This window comes from Symsagittifera roscoffensis, chromosome 7 (assembly GCF_963678635.1).
Source record: "Symsagittifera roscoffensis chromosome 7, txSymRosc1.1, whole genome shotgun sequence".
NCBI classification, from domain to species: Eukaryota; Metazoa; Xenacoelomorpha; order Acoela; family Convolutidae; genus Symsagittifera; species Symsagittifera roscoffensis.
The window spans coordinates 23349515-23376247 of NC_087068.1; the positions used below are offsets into that span (position 1 = coordinate 23349515).

At 35.6% G+C, this 26733-nt stretch overlaps 4 protein-coding genes across 4 annotated transcripts in view; 1 reads left to right on the plus strand and 3 right to left on the minus strand.

Moving 5' to 3' along the window:
* Positions 1–25635, plus strand: part of LOC134852188 (ena/VASP-like protein) — a 375505-nt gene extending 349870 nt beyond the window's left edge. The window contains exons 7-11 of the mRNA XM_063868497.1: positions 17834–18093; positions 22367–22543; positions 22791–22839; positions 23352–23630; positions 23989–25635. Of these exons, the coding sequence (XP_063724567.1) occupies positions 17834–18093; positions 22367–22543; positions 22791–22839; positions 23352–23630; positions 23989–24011 (788 nt within the window). The 3' untranslated portion in view covers positions 24012–25635. The remainder of the gene's footprint in view (positions 1–17833; positions 18094–22366; positions 22544–22790; positions 22840–23351; positions 23631–23988) is intronic.
* On the minus strand, positions 2525–4306 carry LOC134852189 (solute carrier family 22 member 15-like). Its single transcript, XM_063868498.1, has one exon. The coding sequence runs from the start codon at positions 4304–4306 to the stop codon at positions 2621–2623; it is 1686 nt and encodes a 561-aa protein (XP_063724568.1). The 3' UTR covers positions 2525–2620.
* LOC134852191 (solute carrier family 22 member 4-like) lies at positions 11192–13188 on the minus strand. The gene has a single exon (XM_063868501.1). The coding sequence runs from the start codon at positions 12899–12901 to the stop codon at positions 11240–11242; it is 1662 nt and encodes a 553-aa protein (XP_063724571.1). The 5' UTR covers positions 12902–13188; the 3' UTR covers positions 11192–11239.
* Positions 15612–17732, minus strand: LOC134852190 (organic anion transporter 3-like). Its single transcript, XM_063868499.1, has one exon. The coding sequence runs from the start codon at positions 17333–17335 to the stop codon at positions 15665–15667; it is 1671 nt and encodes a 556-aa protein (XP_063724569.1). The 5' UTR covers positions 17336–17732; the 3' UTR covers positions 15612–15664.
* Positions 25636–26733: the final 1098 nt, after the last annotated feature.

The following is a 26733-nucleotide window of genomic DNA, read 5'->3' on the forward strand; positions in this document are numbered from 1 at the left end:
TCTGTTTCCTTGCGTTCATTATATTTTTTCCAACTGTCAGTTATGTTCTATCCAATACCAAACTGGACGACTTTTTGTTGCGGTCGTTTTTTTTCATACAAATTCAGTTGCCGCAAACGTCAGGTAAGGTCAAGTGATAGATAGATATACATTTGAGTTGAGCTGCAATGTTAAATTCGGAAAATGTTCCATAATCGTGAGAAAGTGGTCTGAGGTTTTTTTGCTTTTCAGACCAATTGAGAGTTATGAATTGAATTGACGAGTTGCGTCTTTTTGCGGCATTTACCCCAGTAAAAGTAGGTCTTGTATCGTGTTGATTAAAAGTTGTTAAGGAAATTAGCTAAAAAAGTCATTTTAGTTTTTGCTGTTTTTTCAAATTTGTTCTTTTTTATTTTCAATTTGTTTTTTATTACTAAAGTAGAAATGGCGCAAAGAAACGTGAATAAGTTTTAATTACGGATGTGGATTCTAATTTTTTTGATTTAATAACTGTCAAGCATAAAAGGTTCTTAGAAATCGAAGAGCTTCATTTTTATGCATAAAAAACTAGAAAGATCTCAAATGTTTTTAAAATTTTTAACGGACTGTCGACCATGATTTTTTTTTTTTTTTTTTAGTTTCATATGTTCGCTCTGTTAGTTAATTGGAAGATAAATTATATTTTCAATTTTAAGTTTACAAACGGCGCGAAAAAAAGTTGGCTAAAAATGACATTTGTTAATTTGACGTGCTTTGGATTTTTGGTTCAAAAAATATTTCTTAGATAGTCAATTTTTTGAGCAGTTAATTTTATGCACGTAGCAGCAGGATAGACATAGAAACTACCTAAGACGACTGGTGGTTAAGTCGATCTAGCTTTATTTTCCAAAACTATCAAATGAAAAAAGGCTTTCATTTTTTCAACTTCGTTTTTCCGTGTCAATGAACGAAATGAAGACCCTCATTTAGGTCGTATTTTTCTCAGAACTAAGAAGTTTGGTTAAGTTGTTTATCAAAAAATTTTCCATAATAAAAATTGATATATATATTTTTTGGAACTCGGAAGCTCAAGTTTTCTTTTGTTTGTTTAGTTTTTGGATCGTTAATCAGTGCCGGTGCAAGATCATTCTGATTTTTTTGTTCCGACCATTGAAAACTGGAAGTAACTTCTGTTTTCGTTTTTTTTTTTTTTCAACGCGAAATCAGGTCCCCCAATAAATCATTGGAATGGCTTGACTGATATATCATATTGAAGCCCTTTCAGTTGTTACTCGAACTAACTTTAAAAAAATCAAAAATGTGTTGCAGTGTCGAATTTTTTTTGATGTAGTCTGATTTCGAGCAAAAGCCGAGATCGAGTAACGCTAGTTATATGGACATTGACTGTTTTTCTTAGACTTCTAAGCTAAAAACTTGATTTCATTTCGAAGAAAACTAGTTTTAGATGGTTTATTTAGCGCTTGAATTTCAGTTTTTTTTTTTTTTTTGTATTTATTCTTTGTAGTTTTTTTGAAGACAAATATTGTCGAATCACGCCACATACTAAAAACGCCACAAACTTTAAGAAAATGAAAAAACTATTTTCTTTTTTATCTACGATTATGGTCGGAACATTCTGTCTTACTTGCACAGCAACCAGCTGTCCTTGAGTTCCGGATATTCATTGGAATGGGTTGCTTCATATATCATATTACAGCCCTTTCAGTCGTGATTCGAACGAGTTTTTCAAATTTCGAAAATAGTTTTCAGTGTCGAGAAAAACCGATTTGAAATTTTTCATTTTAGGTCTAATATCGAGCTGATAAGTTTGTTAAAATAAGATTTGCCGGCTTACAATAGCTTATCTAAGCATAATTTAAGCTGTGAAAATTTAGTTTTACTATTAAAGTGAGTTTTTGATTTTTTTTTGCGCCATTTTTGGAAGCAAAAACTTCAAAAATTAATTAAAATCTGCAAAAAAATAGAAAAATAAAAATAGTTTTTCAATTTTTTTTTTGTTTTTCCAGTCATTTTTCTACAAAAACTGTTTTCCAATCGGCCAATTTGTCTACGACTGTCGATTATGCCTAATTTCTTTTTTTCGTTCAAATTTTTTTACCACAGAAAAAACGACACATGCTCGGAACATTGTATTTTTTAAGACCAGGCTCGGAACATTCTGTGCTATTTGCACGGTAACCGGCTATCCTTGTTTCCAATAGTTAAAACTTGAGAACATAAGCTTCGTTGATTTTTTTAACTATATCTTATTCGTTAGGGTAGCAAGTGGTGCTCGAGCTTGCCTCGTTCGTTTAATTTCGCTTTACATCTATGCCCTATAATGTAGCTCGATCAAATTTGGAAGCAAATCGATCAAATTTGGTTTATTTTTACTGCTTCGTCAGTTCGGTAATTCTTCTCCAATCCATCGCTATCTGATTATTAGAAGCATATTATTTTGGAAATAGTCTGCTCAGTGAAAAAAGTTTATTTCAATTTCAGTATGCTGCAGTCTAGGTGGTTGGTGCCTTGCTGAATTTGTATACGTTTATGGTAATTTTTGTTAATTGTTTCAATTGAACTAATAACTCAACTGAAATTTGGCAATGTTCATTATTTCATCTATACATCATAAATTGACTGATAGTTTAAGAGCGAAAGTTTAAATATCACGATCACAATCATCATCTGAAGTGGGCTCTTCTATCCTCAGTCTTCTTTTATTCTGCACCAATAAGTAATACTGCTCAATAGTCTGAGGCATTCCTCGGTTCAGCGTCTCGACTTGGAAAAATACACATAGCACGAAAGATATGTAACCGCACAGTGCGAAGAAACCGTAAGGAATGTAGTCTGATATAGATCCTGCCTGAATGACATAAGGTCCGATTATGGTTCCGATTCGAGCAGCACCGGAACAAATGGAAAGTCCTGTCGTTCGGAGCACAGTAGGAGATTGCTCGGGAATGTAGACGAAAAGTAAATCAAAAGCTCCCGTAGCTAAAAGTTTTCCGACCATAGCTATAACTATGGACAAACTAGGCACGTATTGGTTTGTTATGGGGATACAAGTGCAAGCGATTGAGCATACTAAAAGGCAAAACAGAAGAGTCGGTTTGCGTCCAACGTAGTCCATAGATAGAACGACGAACCAAGCAGGCAGCTCTACAAGAGCTAGTAAGGCACTGTTGAAGTAAATGTTCCCGCTGATTGAAGAAACCCCAAACGCGAGTCCGAAATAAACCATACAGGAGGAGAAAAATGTGAACAAGTTCGTGAGCATAAGAAAGCAGCTGGACCGAGTTCCGAATAAAGCTTTGACGTTAGGCTTTTCTTTTTCTTCGATAGTTGTTGACGCCTTGATGACCTGAGGATCCAAAGTCGGAATGAGCTTTTCCGAGGCGTCGTAGTGGTAGCTAACGGGTGACGATGGTTCGGATCTGGAAACAAATATGTTACTCATTTCATCGGCTGAAGAGTCGTGTTGACTACCGTTTGTTATTGGACGATGGTCACTGTTCGTTTCACTGTGGATCATTCCGTGGAAATTCGTGCCGTTAATCCTGGAAACTTTTCTCATAACTTTCTCGCATTCATGAATGTGTCCGGTTTGGTAAAGCCATTTAGCGCTTTCAGGAAGAAAAAAGAAGATTAAAATAAGAACTAAGACTAAAAAACAGGTCATTGCACCTAGCTGAATCCGCCATGAGTCTCGTAAGAGATAGCCCATAAGAGCGGCCAGAGCTTCACCCAGACCAAAAACCACTGCCGTTGACATTCCGATTTTTCCGAATTTCTCTTTATCGACCCACTCGGCGACAAGAATAAAGACGACACACGTCAGAGGATAATGAAACATGCCACAAACGAATCGCATGGCTATAAACTCGTAGATGTTTTGGATAAAAGGCAAAAGTGAAGATGCAATGCAGTAAATGAAGCAAGTGAATAAAGATACTGTTCTTCTTCCAAACATGTCAGCCAGGGTTCCCATGAATAAACAACTAAGCATGAATCCGGCCCAGAAGGCGGAATTGGCTGTGGATACCAACGTCGGACCATTTCCACAAGCGAGGTCAAAATCAGACACCATAGATGAAGGCGTTGATCTGTAAACATAATACTCACAGCCATTGACACATTCATTGTCGAATTTAGTTATGTTCGCATCATCTAAAGTGTCGTTCACGCATTGAAAGTCGACATCAATTGCGACGAATACGGAAACGATTGAAGGCCAACCGATGTAGATTTGGACTATGACGCCGACTAGGATGATGATGAACTGAGCTCGTCCAAACATTCCGACTGTCTGGAGAGATTGTTCCAGAGGTGATTCCGCTTCCATGACTCTTAATCTGATGACAATTAGTTTAATGACGTATCAAATGGCGTGAACAATTTAGACGGGCGCGTAAGAATGGCCCAGCTTTTGTTTTAGCCTCTTGGCTACAAGGTCAGCTATATAAAAATAAGGAAAGAACTTCTCAAGTTGCGTTAATGCTGAAACTTCTTTGCTTGATTGTGTCTCATGTGAAGAATTTCAATATGAAGAGTGTCGAAAGAATTGAATTGTTACGTAACCTCAAAAGTGTTTGTTGCGTAATACAAAACCAACGAAGAGTACGTTGCTATTTTGCGCGTGCTCGAAATTTGAAGGTTGTCACTTCTTCAAAGCTTGGTTGCTCGTAAAGTACTCAGATTCTTTCGGTACCGAAGCTCCATATTTATGTCCGACAAACTGGATTTAACTCCTCTGTTATCAAATCTTCTACTATCCAAAGTCGAACAAATTGTTTCATTTACTGTTCAATTGAATCATGTTTGCCAGTCGTGTCGTTGGTCAGAACAACCAGTTTGCTTTTCGTTTCAATTAGCTTTGACATATTGTTAAATAAGCAGAGTTCCGAAGTCCTAAATTGGCAAAAAGTTTCACTCAATGGTGGCATCCAGTTCTCAAATCTATCAAACTACCCTGAAATAAAAGTCATTTGGTTATGAAGGATTGAGTTTTTGTTTCATAATTATTTGTTTCAAAACAATTTGAATGCAAGTTTCAAATTTGCGAGCTGTGAATCAGGCTTCCTAAAAAATCTATAAAGAGGTTGAAAATTTATCTAAAAATTTTATCAATAACGATGGAAAAGTAAAGAACTTGCCAGTTGTCTTAAGCTATTTTTAAGAATAAGTCCACGTCCTATACTGCCAAGTTTGTGCTTTAGTATCTCATTTCCCGCTGTATGGAACTCAGGGGGAAGTTCTAGCAGATTTACTGCACTATTCAGCTTTAATGATTGAAAGTTTAGGGTTGGATCTCTCCTCTGTTGGTCTGGAAGCACCAGTTTGAATTTACGAGCTACCTTACTACAGCAATTAAAAACTTATCAATTCCTGGAGGATGAACCGAAGGGAATTTAATCTCATCGAGTGACTTAAAGAGTAGAGTCATTAAGACGTAGAGTGGGCATCAGTTAAAGAGCAGTTTGTATAAATACTCATTATCTAAAAGATAATTATCGAAAAAAGAATCTTAAAAAAGTTTCATTTCTTATCAAACATGAAAACATTTTGAGCGAGTATGTTGTTTTGAAAAACAAAATTGGGAGCTGAAGTTCACCTGCGTCAAAATTAAGTAGGATGTGAACATAATTCGTTTAACATCTCACTAAATCACCAACCAAATTACATGTCAATCGGATAACAAAATGTTTCTATCTTAATATTTGCTTGATCAAAATAAGTGCGAAGATTTGAGTATGCTTGGGAAATATCAAGTTGGTCCAATTCATGATAAAGGTTTTCGCTGCCATTAGCAGCGTCTTCACTTTTGCAGGGAAACAAAGACCTGGAACTTATTTTGAGATGAATGTTCTGAATTGAAAGATTGCTTCTATGATTCATCAGCAATGATGTAATTTGAGGCAAAATGGAGTTGTCAATTTTGAGACTGATTTTTCGGAGACTCGTGAAATTGACCAATGGTTGAACTGATTTAAAATTGCGCAGTACTCCTAAAGTTAAAACCTCAATCGAATCTGAGTTGATTGCTTGTAGGCTTTGAGGTAGAGTTGAGTCTGTGAAATATTTCACGATTGGATCGTGAATAAAATCAAAGTCGACGTCAATTTCTAATCTTTTCAGTTTCCGGTTGTCGTTGTGCTGAATAAATTTCTTCAGACCGAGAGGAATTAACCCAATGATAGTGAGTGATTCAATAGCATGTAGAGGGGTTAGCGAGTCTGAAGTCTGGAGACTGTCCTTGTAAATTTCAAATTTGGGCTTTGTTTCGTATGGCGGAAAAGATCTGAACAAATAAAATACATTAAATACAATTCAGAAAAAAAAACAATGGGCGTTTATAAGTTGGATATTTTTTTGTGAAGAAACTTTGTGAACTTACCCATGGTCGGCAATACTGATTCTTTTCATTGTCGGACAATTCGATAAGAGCTCTGGAAGATTAATTGGCACAATATAACTCAATTCAATGTCCTGCAGACTAGTACAAAATGGGTTACCAGTTTCTAGTACGGTCGCGGTCGAACCCCACATGTCAAAGGTAGTCTGTTTGCGTCCCAGAAGTCGAAAGGTTTTCAAATAGGGGCAGCTTTGTAATATTCGAGACGGATCTAGTAGTTGAAAAGGGCCATTGTCGTAATTAGCCGAAGCCTCAATTAGAAGACAAGTAAGTCGATCATGTATCTTCAAAAACTGAGGTAAATTAGCTTTGATGTCACATATTTGCGTGTCATCAACAGCTTTTAATTTTGCTAAATGTATTTCAACTGAACGTAATTTCCAATTTGGCTGCGCGGAAATCATTTTTTCACTTCTTTCAATGAGGCTGCGGAAATTAACTTTGGTAAGGTTGTGTCTTCCGAAACTATGGTTGGTGTATTTTTTCACGCCAACATCCAAATGTAGTTTCAAATAAGATGAACAAATTACTCGATTTATTGCTGAGTTGGTGAGAATTAAGTTGACGACGTCTTTCGGATGAAGATGATTGCAAATTGACTCGATTACGCAAAATGGCAAATTCTGAAAATTTTCATCCATAGCGACCTGAAAAAATTCTGTTGAGAACGCACTAGAAATGTTGAGAGTACTAATGCAGGGGAATAAAAATGACACAGTTTTTTGCAACGCCTACGTAGCTTAGCGCAAATTATAGGCAGGCCGCAGGCCTTTATTCAATGGACTAAACGTGACGAGACGACTGTAATGCAAGGAATATGAGCTATAATAACGTGTATTTTCTAAAAGATATTTTCGCTGTGGTTAAATTCAACTAAGTTGGTCCCGACTTGTGTTATATTCAGCTTAAGCTATGCAATGAACGATTTGGTGGTAATATGTGTGTATAAGCATAATCTAGACCGTCTTTCGATTCGTAGAGCAGACATGCTTGAATGTGGTACCATTGTCGTTGCTAATGTATTTGGATTCAATCTCGTTGGAATTAGCTACTTAGCTCAAATGAATAAAAAATTACTAGATGACCAAGTAGGTACCTTGGTCATCAAAAAAATCTCCTTGGTCATCTAAAAGTTGATATGGGATTTGAATTTGTCAAGTTTGATAAAGTTTCTAGTGTTAATGATGAAAACCGACTATATGCAAAGGAATTAACCAGATTAGTCAATTGATGTGCAAGTAGCCCCGAAGTTTCGACAGCATTCATAAATTTCGGCTTATTGTTCCGACTTTCGTAACGAAAGTAACGGAATATTTGTGCTCGGGTTGGTTTTTTTCTTCAGACAAATTTCGACTTTTTAAGTAGCCATTTTTGACGGAGTTTTTTATATCATTCAAAGGTTATTGTTGTCCTGAGCTCAAATTTAAAAGGATATTTCACCTGTGATCATATTTTGTAAAGTTATGGAGGTTTAAAGATTACCATTTCGGCCAATTTTGGACAATTAACGCGCGATTTATTTCGCGCTTTTAACACGCGTAAACGGAGATTTAATCCGTCTTAGAAATTGGTCGAAGGAAGCTAGTTTTCCATAAATGGTTTGTTACTAGAAGCGAAAGCTATCACTTTGTTCTTAATATGGAATGTGGGGGGATGATTTTCACAAAAAAAAATTTAAAAAATTTTCATTTTAGTTTTTTTTAATAATTAATTTTTCCACGTTATTCCTGCTCCATAGACCTTAAAAGGCAGTCGGAACATTCAGGGATTGGCATTGATACAAGCAGTTTTGTTTTTTTTTTCAAATTATTTGAATTTGAACCTTAAGTTTCTAACTTAATCTTCAGAAACAGTATGATCATTTGTTTTTGAAATTTTGCCGCAAATCGCGGTAATTATCGTTCATTATTCAGGAACTCAACTATCATAATTGTACCGTGTGTTGTTTCTGTGTGAGGAGAGATAAATAAGGAATCAGACAAAAGCTTAGAAAATTAGTGAATTAGGATTCATGTACTACCGTTGCATTCGAAAAAATGAATAACAACAAAAAGAAAATTAGAAGCTTTTTCGTAACAATTATTTTAACTTTTCTTGATGGAGGAAGCCCTAAATGAATCTAAAGTTAATTTTTTTCAAGGGTTAAACAAAAGTATTTCATATCATACCACATACTCGCTCGAAGTTAGACTAAAAAGCGAAAATTTCATACTTGTTTTTTTTCGACATTTAGAAAACTTTTAAAGAATTTTTAAATTTGTTCAAAGGGCTTAAATATGATACATCAATTGACTCACATTTTGAGGATTTCTGTGGTTACTGATTTTTAGTGGGTAAAAACTGAAACAAAAAACAAGAGTAGAGGGTTGCGGTGCAAGTGGCAATGAATTTTTCGACCACAGTTGAGAGTATTTTCATTTTTTGTCAATTTTCGACTGTTTGTTGTGCGCGATATGGGAAAAGGATTTAAAAAGGAACGCTAGTCCCTAAGCCATTTAGTTTTGCCCTTAAATGATTACTTTTGTCTATCGAAAAGAATGGAAAGTGTAAGGGATTTGAATATCGAAACTAAAATAACGCGAGTGCTTAAGAGTAAATGAACGAAATGATTTAAAGTTTTTTTAAGCCGTTTCTTTATACTTTTTAAAAATAGTTTAGCACATATAATTACTTAACGGCAAATAATACGAAAAAATGTGATTGGCTTCGTGAGTGATAATTTCATGGGTGGATTTTAATTTTAAGACGTGGAACTGGACTTTAAAATTATCTATTGATCCAGTTTTCTCAGGTTGGGAAAGTTTTATTACACAAACGATCAGCTTAGTGTATTATTACGTGCCATCTTTTTTTCTAACCTAACTCGCAATCAAATTTTATTCTTATTTGAAAATTTCACTGTAGCATTGGAAATTGCATAGCATCTGTTCTCTGCTTTACTTCTGGCTTGTGTTTCGTGTCTATTAAGCGTCAGTGGATGAGTGTTTAGTGTGTGAGACTCTTAATCTCTAGATTTTAGGTTCAAATATCAGCCGTAGCCGATTTTTTTTTACTAATTCGAGGCTTATTTCTATTTTTTTCTTGTTGCACTTTTCACAGCTGCTTTTTGACGTGTTCTCGCTGGTTTTTGCGAATCGAAGCTTCGCATCTGTGTGAAAATTGTGGCGATAAGAGAGGTTTGCATGGAAATTCAAATAATTGTTTGCACGTGATATATTTATCCTCCTAGGATGTTGAAAAAATTAAAAGAGTCATTTTTTGAGTTCATTGATGTTTTTCAACTTTGTTTGAAAAACGAAAATATGAGGCAGTATTTTTCTTAGAACTCGAATCAAAGCTGAAACGTCTTCATAATTATTAGAATCTTGATCAGTTTTCTCTGAGGTAGTCCAAATCAGCCGGAAAAAAATAACCCTACGCCATAGTTTCTTCTCACTTCGTTAAGTGGTCGGAACCTTAAAACTGTAGAGTAGGTCTTGTAAAAAATATTACAGTCAACATCAAAATTGCTTATTCTGATTCGTTTTCATACGTTATTAGTGTCCATTTTTATGTTGATGGTCCATATTTACCTTGAACTCAATTTTGCAGCCAAATTGATATCTGTGATTGCTGTGATTCAAAGTGATTGCTGTCAAATAAGTCTATTTTTACGAGTAATTTTCGTTCAGTGTTTAACGAGTGTGGAAAGATTATGGTCGTTTTTTATTCTATACTTATCCTCTAACCAATTGCAACTAATTAAGTGTCAGTTAACGAAGTGTTTTGTCCATCATTCAGGTCATGAGATTGTTTTGTTTTTGCACTCAGATTTTGTTTGTAGGGGTTTGAGTTGTTGTTTTTTATTAAGTGCAATCCAAATTCATTTGCTAAAACGAAGGCAAACTACGTTTTCCAATTACGGAAAAGGAACTGGAAGGAAAAAGTGAATGATTTTAAGTTGCAAAAAGGATTTTATATGTTAGATTTCTCACCGGAATGAAAATGTTAATTCTTGATCACATTTTTCAAATTGTGTTTATTTTATGAAAAAAGTGACAATCAAAAAATTTTCTTAAAATTTAAAGAGCTTCGATGTGATATTTTTTTTTCTCCGAATTTCGAAGATTGAAAAATGCTCACGAAAAATTGTTTTTTTTTCCAGTTGATTTTCCAGTATTTTTGATTTTTTTTTAGATGTTACATTAGAGTTTTGGCGATTAGTTTGTTATATAAGGTTTTCAGGGGATATCTAAAATTTAAAACCTTTCAAGCTTGTTAAGCTTTCTCGAAAATATCGCTTTTTTCCTAAAAATGATAAAAATATAGCTTTTTTCATCTTTCCAGTTGTTTAAGAGTCGGGAAACATCGTTCAGACTCTTGTATAGGCCGCGATGGTTTTTTTGCTTTTTTTTAGGTAAAAGTCGTAAAATTTGTTCACGCTTAATAGATTTTTCGCCTTTTGACTCTTGATTGTTTTTTAAGTACAGTTCACTTCCTTTGTTAAAAGGAAGGTAAATTCCACTATCAAACAGCTAAAAGGTGACGAAAAACTTGATCGACTTCTAATTTCCAAAATAGAATTTAATGAACAGATTAACCAGCGAAATTAAAAATTTTTTTCGATCCAGTTTTCTCGAATTCGGTTGATTATGTCAAGCATAAATTGTTTTAGAAATTCTAAGAAAGGGCTTTTAGGCCATTTATTGTCTTCGAAAGTTTTTTTTTTCGTAAAACAAGTCAGTATATTTTTTGTTTCTTTGTGTTCATTGTTTCCTTTCTAACTGTTTGTTGGCTATATTTTCAAAAATAACATAAAATTTTTATTGTGTTTTAAAGTGATAATAAAAAGTTGGTCCGAAATAATTTCACCAAAACTATTTATTATGCTCCACTCAATGGGGCCTCAACTTTGTTTTGGATCTGTTTCACCTCCTTAGTGTGTGCCAACTGCTGATATTCCTCGATTGTTGTAATATACGGCTTATCTTTTGTCTCTACTCCAACTAAGAACACTGAAATGCAAGTTATCAATCCGCTGACTGCAAAAATAATAAACGGCACTGAATTGTAAGGACCGGCCTTGATTTCGATAATGAAAGGGGCACAAATTGAAGCGATACGAGCTGCCGCTGAACAAAATGTTATGCCGGTTGTCCTCAAAACAGTAGGCAGTTGTTCAGGCGTGTAGACGTAAAGAGAATCAAAAGCTCCGGTTGATAAAAACTTTCCAAGCACTGCAAACGCGATCTGAAGGTTACCGTTTAGTAAAGGTGCTGTAAAGGGAAGTATGGCACAGGCTATTGAGCAGATGAATAAGGATATATAGAATGTGCGAAGTCGGCCGAATTTGTCCATGGCAAGGCAAACAAACCAAGCTGGTATTTCAGTAAACGTTAACAGAATAGCATTAAGATAAAAGTCACCCCCAATATTCTGCACGTCGTAAGTTAGTCCGTAGTACACCAATGAAGCCGAGAACCACGATAAAGCACCACTCAAAGTTAATAGGGCGCTAGGAACTGTTTTGAAAAGATCTAAAAGTGATGGTGTTGTTGGTAATCTGACATCGGAATCAGATTCATCGCTTGTAGCCTCAATGAGGTTTTGAGTGCTCGAACTTGTCTCGCTGTTTTGGAAGTTGTTGGCGAGATTTTCATCAGTGTCGTAAAGATGAATTGTCAACGGATCTCTGTTATTGATTTTGGCGATTTTCTTCAATACTTCTTCTGCCCTTGCGTACTTTTTCTGCGAATGTAGCCAACGCGCGCTTTCTGGCATGAAAAAGAAATGCAATACAGCATAAACATATCCAGGAACCGCTAAGACGGCAAATTGCAGATGCCAGGATCCTTGGATGAAGTAGCCGCAAAGAATACAAGAAAACTCACCGAGCACAAATGAAATCATAATTGTCAAACCCATCTTGGAAAGAATTTTTTTGTCTGCTGATTCCGCGAAAATTATGTAATCGATACTAGTGGTTAAAGTGCCGAAACCAGCTACGAATCGCAAGCCTATGTAGAGGTATATGTTGTGAGTGAAAATTATCCCAGTTGTGCTTAAACACTGGATAATAATTAGGAAAAAAGCGACATTTTTGCGTCCATATTTGTCACAAAGATAGCCGCTTACGAAGCACGAAATGAAGCATGCAATAAAATAGATAGAATTTGAAAAAGCTACCAAAAATGTGTCGCTCCCACATGCTAAGTTGAATTCAGAAACAATTGAATCGGGCTTCGATTTGTAAACGTACTGACTACAGTGGTCGACACATATTTGGTCGAACTCGGATCCATTGCTTTCAAAGACTTCGGAGAGTTTCATCGTCTGCAAATTGGAATATAAGTCAACTAGATTGACCTTGGAATTGTTTCGAGAGTCAATACAGTAAAAATCAACTTTTCGAGTTGAAAAGACGGGAATATATGTTTGCCAACCGCTATAACCCATAATGTACAAGTTCATAAACACGAGAATCCATTGTGCTTTTCCGAAACTTCCAGCCGCCTCTAAATTAGACTCGAAGTCGCCTTTGCTCATTTTTTGCCAAGAAAAATTATTCTTTGAGTTGGATTCTAACTTTCAATCGCCTCGAGTTTGAGTGGAATTTTGCTGAGTTGTAGAAAAATTGATGCTGGCTGACCTGATAAGTTGAATTGCTGGTATGATGTAATAGTTTTAAGCCTGTATAAATACCATAATAGCTTCTGCTTTAGTGTAGTTCGAGTCCAATTCTATCAGTTTAACAGCAAGAAAGATTGTGCAAATTTATATGAGCTTTGGGCTGTTTAAATAGTATTATTTGTAATGACTAGAAATGAGTGAAACAAGATTCTGTTCGTAAAAAACTTCTGCAGGTTCGCAAGTTTTTTCATTTCTTTTCAATTCAATCATTTGATCAGCTTTGCTACAAGTCCACAGCTATATCTATTTATAAATAATTTGTGTTTATTCTTGTGAGACCTATCTTGTCATGTTTAAGCTATATGGTCTGGCTAATTTAGCATGTTAGCAGTAGCATTATGTAAATTTGAACATAGCCCATTGAGTACGTTGCTTTGAAAGTTATTGTTCCGATCATTGAAAATCGGGAGGAACTTCATATTCGTCTATTTTAGTGTTTTTTTCTTTTTTTTTTACCACGCGAAATCAAGTACCACAAATAATCATCGGAACGGGTCAAGTCATATATCATATTTTAGCTCTTTCGAACATTTAATTTTCAAAAAAATTGTCCCGGTATTGACAAAAACAAGTTTAAAATTTTTGATTTTTAATGTATGTACGAGAGAATAAAGCGAGCGCGACCAGGCTTACAATAGTTTATTTATGCTTACTTTACAGGGTTGGCTTTTTAACACCCTCACAAGATTTTTAACAGTTTTTAACGTTAAAAATGTTAAAAAACGTTAAAAAACAGGGTTAAAAATTGAATTCAGTTCAAACAAATCATTCAATGATTTATCAAAAATAGTGCTCTTTTTTGAGAGCGCGTAGCACGAAAGCGAGTTTCGCAGCCTCATTCTCAGTTGGTTGCAGTATAATTCTCAGCTTGCAACGAACAACTATTTGATTGGATGTGCATGTGATCAATTCGGCGTTACTGAGAAAACAAATAAAAGCCAATTCCGAGCAAATGTTTTGGAGCTGTATTGCAAAAACTACTTCGTTTAAATATAAAATGTTAAAAAAGTTAAAATCTCGATGTTTTTAACGTTAAAAAACAGTGTTAATTAACATGGTGTTAATTAACAAGCCAACCCTGTTACTTTAAGCCGTGAAAAATAATTTCAATCGATTTTTTAGCGCCATTGTGGTAACCAAAAACTTGTAAAAAATTTTCTGCAAAAAAAATTAAAGATTTTTTTTGATTGTTTACATAATTTTCTTTGTTTTTTTTCGGTCATTTTTGTATAGAAACTGGTGTCCAGGGTGCCTTTTTACTATAAATGTCGAATATGCCTAAGGTTTATTTTTTCCTTCAGATCCTTTATCACACCACGCAGAAAAAACGCTACTACTTTGAAAAAACCTTGTTTATATTTTTTAAGACTATAGTCGGAACATTCTGTGCAACTTGCACAGAAACCGTCTCATTGTTATTTACCTAAATACACGAGATGTTTTTTGCAGTTAGACTACTGGTTAAGTAGCACACGCTGTAGACCATATCTGAAGGAAATCCTCATGTCTCAGAAATTAGTTTTCGTATTTTTTACAGAAGTCACAGGATATTTTTTCGAGCTCTATTGAATAAACAGTGCTTCTTTATTTTTTATCAATTGCTTATGTGGGTTTTCTTAAGGATTTTTTTAAAATATTTTTTACTGTGTTTTGTCAATTGGACGTTTGATTTATGTTTAAGCTCTTTCAAATCCATTTAGCAATGAAAGACAAATGGCATTCCCCAGTAGCGAATATGGAAATGGCGTGTTAAGGGTTTGACTTAGTTTAGTTTCAGAAGTGAGTTTTAGTTCTAAGATTCTCTAATGGAATAAAAAAAAATACATATTGATCAAATTTCTTAATTGTTTTTTATCGACTCTGTTTGTCTGCCAAAGTTAACCTCCATTGTTGAGTGATTTTTTCCCAAGCTGCATTTGAAAAACCCAAATGCGTGCACCACTGCTCTCTTTTAAAGGCCTAATAAACGTCCACATAGTCAGACTTGTTTCTCGTCGGATTCGGATCCTTATTTTGAGGTGAGGTTTTACATGCATCTTCCATGGGCACTCCGTCGTGGTTATTGCCAGGGCAATTGACAGCCCTATTTGTCTAGAAGAGTCTGTAAGTTTGGTGTCGGCTTGTACTTTGCCAATTTAGTTGAAGTAGTTGATAGTTTTAATTGTCTTTTTCGTTCCGATCAGCGTGGAACAGAAAACTCAGCTTTTGAACAGCAAAAGATCAATCGTTTAGAAAATAAATTTTGAGTTAAAAGTTTCCCAGCGAATGAAAAATAACCTTAAGATCCACTTTTCACAAATTGTGTTACTTTTATCAAAATGTCAGGTATAATATACATTGTTTTTAAAATTCAAAGAGATTTAAGATCATTTTTTTTCTTAACTTCTATTCTTGATTGTTTTTCAAATAACAAGACGATATATTTTTTTCTATTTCCTTGCGTTCATTGACAGTTGTCTGTTGGTTATGTTAAGTTATGTTGGAAGTACTCGGCAGAGTTCAGTAGCGCTTTTGCAGCTCATTTTTCTTATTTATTTCAAGTTAGCAGATTCGCGAAAAGGCGATGTGAAAATTTTTAATTAGACTAAATTTAAAATGTACGTGAACACATAAATGGAGCTAAGATATTTGGCCTCCAACAAAATAATGGTCATAGCTATCTGAGTCCAGCAACTTCACCTCTTTCGTCCTCGCTAGCTCTTTATACTCCTCGACAGTCGTAATGAAGGGCTTGCCTCTAGTTTCGACTCCCACGAAGAAGACGCACGTACTCACGATCAAACCACATACAGCGAATATAAGATAAGGTACTGAGTTGTAGGGACCTAGTTTCAACTCGATAACGAATGGCGCTGCTATCGAAGCTACCCTGGCTGAGGCAGAGCAAAAAGTGAGCCCAGTACTTCGCAGAACAGTCGGTAGTTGTTCTGATTGATATACGTAAAGCATGTCGAAACATCCAGCAGCAAGGAACTTGCCGATAACAGCAAACCCTATTTGAAGGTTACCGTCCAGCACCGGTTCTGTAAAAGGAAGAATAGCACATGCTATTGAGCAGATAAATATAGATGTATAGAAGGTTCTTAGACGTCCAAATTTGTCCATCGCAATACAAATTCCCCAAGCCGGCACTTCAGTTAAACTCAGTAGAATATTATTGAGGAAGAAATCCCCGCCAATATTTTGAACGTCATAAGTCAATCCATAATACACTAAACTGCATGCGAACCATGAAAGAGCGCCAGTTATTGTCAGTCTAGCTGAAGGAATGGTTCTGAACAAATCGAATAGGTTCGGTTTGGACTCAGTTTGAGATCCGACAGATGAAGTGTTCACAATCATTTCACGTGAATCGGTATCTGTATGGTCTCCGAGAAGCTCTGAAGAGTGCTTTAGACTGTCTGCAGCGTCTTCGATGTAAATCAGTGAAGGGTCTCTTCGATTTATTTGGGCAATTTTTTTCAAAGCAGCCTCGGCTTTTCGAAACTTTCGCTGAGAATGTAGCCATCTTGCACTTTCCGGCATGAAAAAGATGTGAAGTGCAATGTATAGGTAGCAAGGAACAGCCATAGCAAAAAATTGCCAGTGCCAGTTTTGCTGAAACAGGTATCCAAACAAAATGCAAGCGAGTTCGCCTATGACAAAAATGACTTGATTTGTCATACCAATTTTGGACAGTCTTTTCTTATCGATTGACTCAGCTAGAATAATGTAGTCGATAGCGCCTGATAATCCACAGAAACCATTGACAAAACGAAGAAAAAGGTAGAGATAAATGTTGTTTGTGAAAAAGATTCCTGAGGTACTGACTGCAAGTCCTATGAGCAGAACAGAAGCCACATTTCTGCGACCCAGTTTATCGCTAAGGGCGCCAGTGACAAAGCAACCGATGAAGTAGGCAATCCAGTAGATGGAGTTTGAAAAAGCAACTAGGAATTTGTCGCTTCCACAAGCCAAATCAAAGTCAGAAACGATGGAATTAGGTTTCGATTTGTATACGTATTTGCTACAGTGATCGACACAAGTTTGGTCGAAATCGGATCCGTTATTTTTGGAAGTCTCGAGGTATCTCTTTGTCGATAAGTTGGAATCGATGTCAATTTGGCTAATCTCTGAACTGTTTGAATTGTCAGCGCAGTAAAAATCGACTTCTCTTGTTGCGAAAACGGGAATGTAAGCTTGCCATCCGACGTATGACGTAATGTAGAAGTTAAGTAAGATAATGATCCACTGAGCTTTGCCAAAGTTTCCAGCCGCATCTAAGTTTGACTCAAAGTCTCCAGTGTTCATTGCTGCTATCTCTTTCTCGGTATTTTTTTTTGGCTTTCTAGGAGCACAGTACTGAGAAATGTGGCTTGAAGTGTCCGAGAGCGATCGATGGTTTAGCTTGTATTTAAAAAAATAACAGCAAAAATGTCAACAACTATATTTTTCAAACTGCTTGCAATGACTATTCGCGTGATAATTAAGAATTTTAAAACAACAGATTATAAGGGCAACAAAGTGCAGCGTTCCTATTTGGACTTAGAAATTTTCGAATTGTATTCTAACGATTACTGCTGTACATCACAGTTGTTCTGTTTCGTAGCATAACTAAGTAAAGCAAATTTGATTAAGTGAACGATGTCTGTTCAGCTGTGTACATTCATATCAGTAACTAATGGTTTTATGGTGTTTATTTAGTTTTAATTTGCGTTGTATTTTATTGAAGCTAAGCAAAAGAACGTCGAAGCTTAAAAGTAGACGTTCTTGAACACATTGAAAATGTTTGAAATTTGAATTTTTCAGGTGCCGCGGAAGCTGCTAAATGCATAAACCCACCCACTGGAGGACCCATTGCCCCCTCACAATACATCCCAGCTCCTCCTCAACCCCCACCTCCACAGTCAGCACCCGCACCCCCGGCAGCACCCACACCCCCCAACAACATCCCGGTGCCTCCCCCTGCGCCGCCGCCGATGCCCGCAGATGACTCACCGGAATCAGATGCTCCCCAGGGATCGTTTGCAGCCATGTTGGCAGGAGTAAAACTGAAGAAAACGAACAAGGTATGTTGGAACCCTTCTTCGTGCTTAAGGGATATTTACCTAAATGCTCTATGTTCACATATTGCATACTCTCATCTTTATGACCTCACCAGTATTTCTAAGGTAATCAACATTATAATTTTTTAAGTGTCAATAAACGTGGTGAAGACACTTTACAGATTGTGTTAAAAGTTGTTCGCGCGCAACTTTGATTTTTCGCGATTTGACTTTGATTTCTTTTTGAGTGCAATTTAAAATCATTTACTCAAAGAAATGCAAATTCCGCTCTCGAATAACAAAAGTTCAATTGGCGCGACAAATAATGTGAATGATTTTTAATTTCTACATAATATGGCTTTATGCTTTGCGATTTGTTACATGCAAAGTTAGTGTGGATGCCTTCATTTTATTATGTTCCAAATTATTATTTGCAGAATTTTGTCTATTTTTGTTTGGTACCTTTTTGCTGAATCGCGTTGGCATTTATTAGCATATGTAGCTGCTTTATTCGTGACTAGTGTTTGTCAGTTGTTAAGCGTGCGTGGCTGAGTGGTTAGTGCGTGAGACTCAAAATCTCTTGATTGCAGTTGGTTGCAGATCGAATCCTAGACCTAGGCGAATTTTTGCTAATTCGTGGCTTCTTTCAGTTTTTTCTTGTTGCATTTCTTAGAGCTGCTTTTTGTCGTGCACTCGCTAGTGTTTGCGAAGCGAAATTTTGCCTCAGTGTAAAAGACATGTGGAATTCAAGAGACCTGTAAGGTGATATATTGTTTTCTTTGAAAACAGACAGTTGAAAATGTTTGAAAAAATGTCACACATCTTTTTGGGTAATTGGCTATATTCTGGGTAATTAGTCTACTTCCCAATTTTCGTTTCCATCGGAATCTGAAAATATGATTTTTAAACTTAAAATATTTAGTTTCTCCCATAATTGTTAAATATTTAGTTTCTCCCATAATTATTATGAGTATGTGTCAATGAACTAAGTAAAGACACCTATTCAGTTCCCGTTGCTTTTTCGTTTTTTTTTCAGAAAAAAATTTAAAAATTTGATCATTCTCAAACTAAATGTTTTGCCATTGTGCTTGTTTTTCAAGCTTGCGATTAGCAGGCGTTATCAATTCGGAATGTAGACTTTTTCGGGTTAACAACTAGCTTAACAAAGTCAGTTGAATCATTATGCAGCTGGCATGCTCAATTTCGTTTAAGTTCAAATTAAACATCTGAGCGGGTACAAGTTACTAAAGGGTAGTTTACGGGGGACCTGAAAATTTAAATATCTGAGCGGGTACAAGTTACTAAAGGGTAGTTTCCGGGGGACCTGAAAGTTTTTGGAAGTTTTTTTCTTCAAAATTATTTTTTTTCGGCTCAACTGGTGGCAGCTCAAAGATTGCCGGCCTTGTTTCCGCATCGTAAGTTTTGTTCGGTTCTCCTAGAATTACTGTTTGGTTAAAACAGGTGTTTTGAAAGTGAATGGATTTGGTTTCTTTTAGTTTATCATTTTGAGACGCTTTGGCAAAATTCATCACTTTCTCATAAACCCTTTTGCCGATTTTTAAAAAAGAAATGTCTACAAAAAGATCGCCTTGTGTGTCTGCATGTTCTCCTCTGATCTCTTTTTGCTTTACCTCTTGTTTGCTTTAGCTTTCAAAAAAGTCGGCAGATTTTTGACCGATGTTTTTGATCTTTCTTTTTTCGTTTTTTTGAAAAAACTAACTTACCAAATCTGAGATTTTGGTTTCATTGAATAGAACGGATTTGAGAAGCTGCCCTTCATAAGCGGCTACGTCCACACTTCTTAACACCCGAAATTACGGCCGTCGGAATAGCCATTTTTTGGTTTTTATTGAAATTTTTCAAAAACTAGCCTCGCAAACCTGAGGTTTTGGGTTCAATGGAGATAACAGGTTGTGGGAAGCTCCCCTGCTTTAGTGGCAAATCACATTTTTTTTTTTACAAAAAGTTATTGTCCTCGGAAAAGTTAACTTTTTGAAAATTCTTGACTTGTCTCGAGAACTTCCCTGCTAAGCGTGGGTTCTTGCGTTCAATCGAAATAACAGGTTCGTTGAATCTCTTCTGCATAAGAGGCTACGACCATTTTTTTAAATAAAAAGCTATGATTAAAGGAAATGTCAATTTTATGATTTGTTGACCGTTTTTTGGGCTTTTTTTCGATTACTATCCTACCAAATTTCATATCATAGGTTTAATCGACAATATAGGTTGTTGGAAGCTTAGCTTTGTATTTTGCTACCCCCAGTTCCTTTTAGAAAAAAGTAGCGACCTTCAAGCAAGTGAAAGTTTTGAAACTTTGACAGTTTTTTGGAAGTTTTTTTTACTCCACTCGAAATTTACCATGCCAATTATCAGGTTAAGCTTTGAATCGATAAACCCGATTATGGGAGTTTTCTCTACTTTCTATTCGCCCCGATCCCCGATCTGCTTTAAGCAAAAAAGTGTTCTGGATTTCAGAAGGTCAATTTTTTTTTATCTTTGACCGTTTTTTTTAGAAACTTGAGTATTCTAAAAAAAATACCCTGTCAAATCTGAGATGAAAATTGAATCGAAAGAAGCGTTGTGTGCATTTTTCTGCAGAAGCGGCTACATTTTAGATTTTTGCAAGAGAAACTTAATTCATTTTTTTGTTTGTCATATTTTTTTGCTGACGAATGTTGTCTATTATGCTTAATTCACTAATTTTCACCACAATCGTATAGTTCTCGACTCATACCACGCACTAACAACGAAACTAATGTGAGGAATGAACTTTTTTTTTTGAATCTGGTCAGAACAATCTGTGCTACTTGCACAGTAACCGGCTATCCACTTTTTTGTATTGTCTTTATTTCACTGTTTAAAGCCAGATTTTAGGCGTTTTGTTGCTTGTTTGAGAAGCTGAGCTTTATCTCAATGTAAATAGTATCAATCAAAAAAGTTTGTTGAAATTGAGAGAGCTTTAGCTTTTTCTTCGAAGTTGGACAGTTGAACAATGTTTTGTTTTCAGTGATGTATTTTTTCTTTACACTTGCGATTAGCAAGCGTTATCAAATGGACTTTTTTTTCTAGTTAAAAACTAGTTTTACAAAATTTAACAAAATTACTGAATTATTTGAGCAGCAATCATTTGTGCATCATTCGATTTTGCATTGCAGCAAGCATGCTCAGATTATTTTTTCGGGCAGAATATATTTTTATTCTTCTATGTGTTTCAGCTCGGATGGGTTGTAAAAACTTAACTTTATTGCTCAGTATATCAGTTTTTTGTTCGTTTTTTTATTCGGCTTAAATGGTTTCGGCTATTTATATGTCGGCGTAGAGGCATCTTTTGCAGTCGTTTGAGAGAAATAAGGTTTCATCTAAATGCGGGCTCATAATCTTTTTTAAGTTAAAAAAATATTTATTTTTTTTTCGGCGCAACTTATGTCTGCTCAAGAATTTTCGGCGTTCTTACTGCTTTGTAAGTTTTGTTTTGAGTTTTATTTGACTTTCAATTGTCTTAATTTTTGGCATATTTTACTGAAAAGAATTTAGTTCAAGAGAAGATTAAGACAAGTTATGGCAGTTTTTTGATAGATCAATTTTTTCGAACAAAATTTTCTACGGTTTAACCTTTTTCGGTCGGATAGTTGCCTTGCTATGTATGTGTTTTATTGTATGTAATGCGAAGCCTTGCTTCGTCTCTGTAATTAAGTTTTCTTAAGGTGCAGTTAATTCGGCTCAAAGATTTAGGGTTTTTGCAATTTTTATTTTTTGAAATAATTTTTGAAGTTTTTATTTCATTTGCGTGTTCATATGCTCTAGTAGTGATAATCAGTCATTTTTCCATCGCAAGTGGTACGAAGCTCTGCTTCGCCTGTGTCAAAATTGGAACGCTGTAAAACATTTTTTGTTTCTTCAGTTCGTTGGCACTTCATCTTGGGTTGGCTGTTTTAAATTATTGCAAGGATTCACATTGTGTTTTGCGTCATTCTTTTTCGTGACTTGAAATTGTTTTTCTTCTTCTGCAGTTATCTAAAATCGTGTAAAATTTTCCATTATGTTATGAAACATTCTTTGTGAAACGAAACTTGAATTTTATCTTAGGTCATCAAATTGGGATGATGGCTATTCTACCGTTTCTCTTCACCAGATTTAAACATCAATTTAAGGGTTTTACAAGATTGTTTATGAACACAAATTGCGTTTGTAATTAAACATTCAGTTCCAAAGTTGAAAATAATTTTTGAAAATGCATTTGTGGGAAACAGAAGAAGAGCTGGGATCTTTTTTTTAAGACCATGAACTTTCATTTCAGGCGGATGACTCTTCTGTAACACCAAGTGGGACCCTGAAACACGCCGCCACCTCTGCTGCAACTCCCTCAACCCCCAAAGCAGCCCCAGTTGCGAGTAGTGCAGCAGGGGGAGGAGGAGGTGGTGGATTCATGAGCGAAATGAGTAAACTACTCGCCAAAAGAAAGCAAATAGCTGAGGTAAGAATCAAATTGACGTTATAATGGTCTTTTTTGGTTGATTTTGGTGCCGCTTAGGTTTAGATAGGTTTTCTTTTCGCTGTGAAACATTACTAACGGTTGCAAAATTTCGAAAGAACGATTAAACCCAAAACTTTTTCTATAATTTAGTTTTGATGATTGATTAGAAAAACAGGAATGTAGCGGAATGTTAGTTATATTAAGTCAAATCGAGCGTTACTTAATTTATAAATTAATGTGTTTTCAGGGAGAATCAAGTGGAAGTTCTTCGCAGCCATCCACTCTTAAATCTGCAGGTAAACGTTCGAATCGGTTTCATCTCACAAACCCTCCCACCCCCTCCCCACCTCTGAGTTTTAACATTCTGAAATCTGTTCACAATCACAATGCCAATATTCAATGAAAATTTACTGGATAGCCTTTAAACTAATTCGAAAATATTGCTTTGAGATACAAATTTTGTGAAATTTCCGAGTGTACCATATAACTGACATTTGTGTGAGGTAGAAAAGAAAAAGCTAAAGTTCTAAGAGCCACATTCATTACTGAAGTGACACTCGTTTTGCGATAGACGTATGGTGCGCGCTCATTGCTTATTGTGGTCATTAGAACATATTGACAGAAGATAATTTTGGTTCAGCCGTTTTATCTGTCGATACAATTTAGATATCGAAAAATTGGTAGTCTTTGCTATCCATTACATTATGGAGTCAGTTTGAATTTGTGAGTGGCGGAGATTTTGTCGCGCTTTTCATGCAATCTTTAACATAAGCTGTGCTCATGGATAGTTACATTAGTTCATTTGTAGAGCCCTCTCGAAAGAGTGAATCAGTGATCTCGAGCGTCCCAATGGCAGTCGGATCCCTGAACAGACGCAAGTCCATCAACCCCTCAGAAATCACCCACTCCTCCACCCCCCTCTCCTTGCACTCTGGGGGGTCTAGCTTGACTTCTGCGAACTCATCCTCAGTCGGTGCTGTGGGCAGTACTAATGCGGCGACGACAGCTGCAATTGAATCAATGAAGCAAGAAATACTGGCAACTGTGAGAGCAGAGATCCAAGCTGCGAAGCTGGAGATACTTCAAGGTCAGTGAAATTTTCATGCTATAACTATGGGCTCCTCTATCGCTTCAATTGATATTCATAACGTTGGTTCGTGTGGTCCAGTTGTCATGACATGGCCTGTATGTTGATCACTCAGTTATAAACACATTTTGTCTTCATATACGACCTCATAAAATCGATCTTCACTCTTTTTTTTATCGCATAAGTGGATATCATAGTTGTGTTCCTGTAAAAAGCAACTATGAACGATCGCCTCAGTCATTATTTTGACGAAATGACGCAATGTAACTAACCAAATACGCATGCCGTTTTAAGAATTGAAAAAATGAATGTGAGTTTTTTGGAAGATAGTTTAACTGAACTGATATGTGTGTTTCAGCCATACGTGCTCAGAACCGATAGTGCTGCAAACTGAAAGAATGATTAGAACCAGAAACTCTTCTACAAATTACGTCACCTAATTCCTCCGTCTCTTCTGTTTCTCTCTGGCTGAATCAGCACGTGCAATCCAATCTATTTCTTCATTTTGTCCGCCCACTAGGAAATTACTCTATATTTTGTACCCCTTTAAATTACTCTGATTCTGTCTACCACATTTACATGATGACAAACAGCTGCAAGTTAAACTTTCGAAGGAAGCAAACCAATTGATGCGAATATGATGTCGAAACAGAAGGAACTATTGATGCAAACATCACGTCAAAAACATGCAGAAACTTCATTTTCAATTCAATTTCCAAAAACTCATGATTATAACGATAAAATCTTATTTCAAATTAGATCAGACTGCTAATATCTGAAATTTAATCGATGTAGTCAAACTATGAGGCATTGCTACAAATAACTTGAACTTTTTTCTTTGTCCCATTATGACTTTTGTAACTCCTTTGCCATGGCCGATATTGAAAATATTCTATTCTCATTTTTATCTTTTCTATGATATTTTCGAGGTGCTACTACTGTATTCATGTGATGATGCTTAAATATTTCAACACGATGGCCTTTTTGTATGGTATTTTATTTTGTCCACAAGTCTGCTGTGAAGTGAAATAATCAAATACTCGCCTAGTGATATGTTGTTAAAACATTAATCGATGTATATTGCGTGCAAAATCTGATATTGAATTTTTGAAAACGAAATCTATGCGAAAGAAGGTAAAAAAGCCCATTTAACATCCATGAATTTCTTTTGAAAAGTTCGTACAATTAAGAGTTACAAATTAACGAAACTCGCATGTTTAAAAAAAACAATATGGTTGTTCTGCTGGAAGCTTAAAGCGTGAACCGGAAAAGTTTGAGACTTGCGGTAATTTTGGTAAATGGGCGCAATTGCATCGATTTATTAAAAACAAATGAATTGTCGCGTAATTCTTATTTTCGAAGTTCCATTGTTATGAAACGAAAAGTAATCAATATTTAAAATTATAAGGTCATGAACCTTTTTTGTACATTCCTTTCATTCTGAATGATAAGAACTTTTTTGCCATTACGGTCGTGTGCAGTGTTTGATTTTCACATCAAGTCAATTTTTTGAATCAGGCACTAAAACCAATTATAAATATGATCTTAGTACCAACTAGTTTATTATATTTTACTTTGCAAATTTCCATCAAATTTTGTACAAAATAGCTAATTGCAAATATTGTGTATGGCCTGAAAACAACTTCTTTAATGGTCCGAATTAAATTCTGATCTTCAATTCATTCTCGAGAAGTGTGAAATAATTTTAATTTTTTCCGAAACGTCTGCCTGAATGAAGTGTTCTGCTCCCAAAGAAAAATTTCGTTTGGATGATGAAAATTAATCAAATATATATTTTCGAAAACTGATTATAGCTTTCACTATAACTTATTTGACCCACATCTCTATATTTAATTAGGTAAATAAGAAGAATTATGAGCTGGAATGTGAGTCTAAAACACTGCAGTGATTAAATATTTGTTACTTCTTTTTCATGGGTAACTTTTTTCTATCATATTTTGTAGATAAGTTACTTTTTCCATTTGCAGATAACTTTGCATAGTTTATGCTTTTGTATATTACATGCTCAATATAAATTACAGTTTTCTTCTTTTGACTGAGAGGTGAGTTTGTTGCGAGTTGTGATCAATGGGTGTGAAGGAACTATGGCTGGAGTGTTGCTCTTCCCGTGATCTCCCGGTACTTCAAAGAAAGTTAGAAACTCGAGTGTGGCTATGAAAGACCTCTCTGTTTTGATTTGGAGTTCGAAAACCTACAAAATTCTGGTTAATGAGATACTTCATCAAAGTTTTGTACAATAAAAAAACAGACAGATCAAAAGCGAATTTCATCTGTCTCATTGATTCTTCACGGCGACCCGGATTTGTTTTGTGGGCCATGACCACCCATTTGCGTGAACTAATTTTTTTGCTCTTCTGGGTATTGCAAAATAAAAAATTAGTTCTTAGAGAAAGGTTATCTATCATTAGTATGGCTCGAATAATTAATTCGCCCCTTTGACTGCATGCCCTTTTCCGACCACGAGACTACGCCATAGCCGGTCGAGACATGTGATTCCAAGAAACGCAAAAACTTTGGGTTACGTTACAAAGTTGGGAAAAAAACGTTTTTTATTGAAAAAATCAATTTAACAGCATTTTTTTAATAAAAAACATGTTTTTTGTTTTTTTTTACAGTTTGCTCAGTTCGCGGTAAAGAAATGCAAGTTTGCCACATTTTTCAGCCTCCATTTGGTTTCTTAATTTTTCATACGTCATTCCTGTCGTTGAGAAACAACTTTCCAATCCAGCTGAGTTAGGAACGCCAGAAACGAGAGCCAGTGCAACATCAACCAACGCTGTTTCGAAACCTAGCCTTTTTCCCATTTTCCACCATGATAACCTTTTTACACTTTTGAAATCTTGAAAATAACTTACACGTTCGACTCCCTGCCTATGCTAGCTTTTTACGATAAAAGTTTTAAAATTAAAAACTCTGTTTTTTATTTTCTGTTTTAAAATGTGTTTTTTTTTGCCTGGTTTAAAAACATGTTTTAAAACATTCCTAACCCTGTTAGGTTACGATACAATTTAAACCCCTCTTAATTGTGATTCGGAATACTTACATAAGCAACGCTTGTTTTATACAATCAGTTCAATTTATT

Bases quoted from the DNA above. Each gene is read 5' to 3' on its own strand.
- LOC134852189 (XM_063868498.1), bottom strand. From the start codon at position 4,306: ATGGAAGCGGAATCACCTCTGGAACAATCTCTCCAGACAGTCGGAATG.
- LOC134852191 (XM_063868501.1), bottom strand. From the start codon at position 12,901: ATGAGCAAAGGCGACTTCGAGTCTAATTTAGAGGCGGCTGGAAGTTTC.
- LOC134852190 (XM_063868499.1), bottom strand. From the start codon at position 17,335: ATGAACACTGGAGACTTTGAGTCAAACTTAGATGCGGCTGGAAACTTT.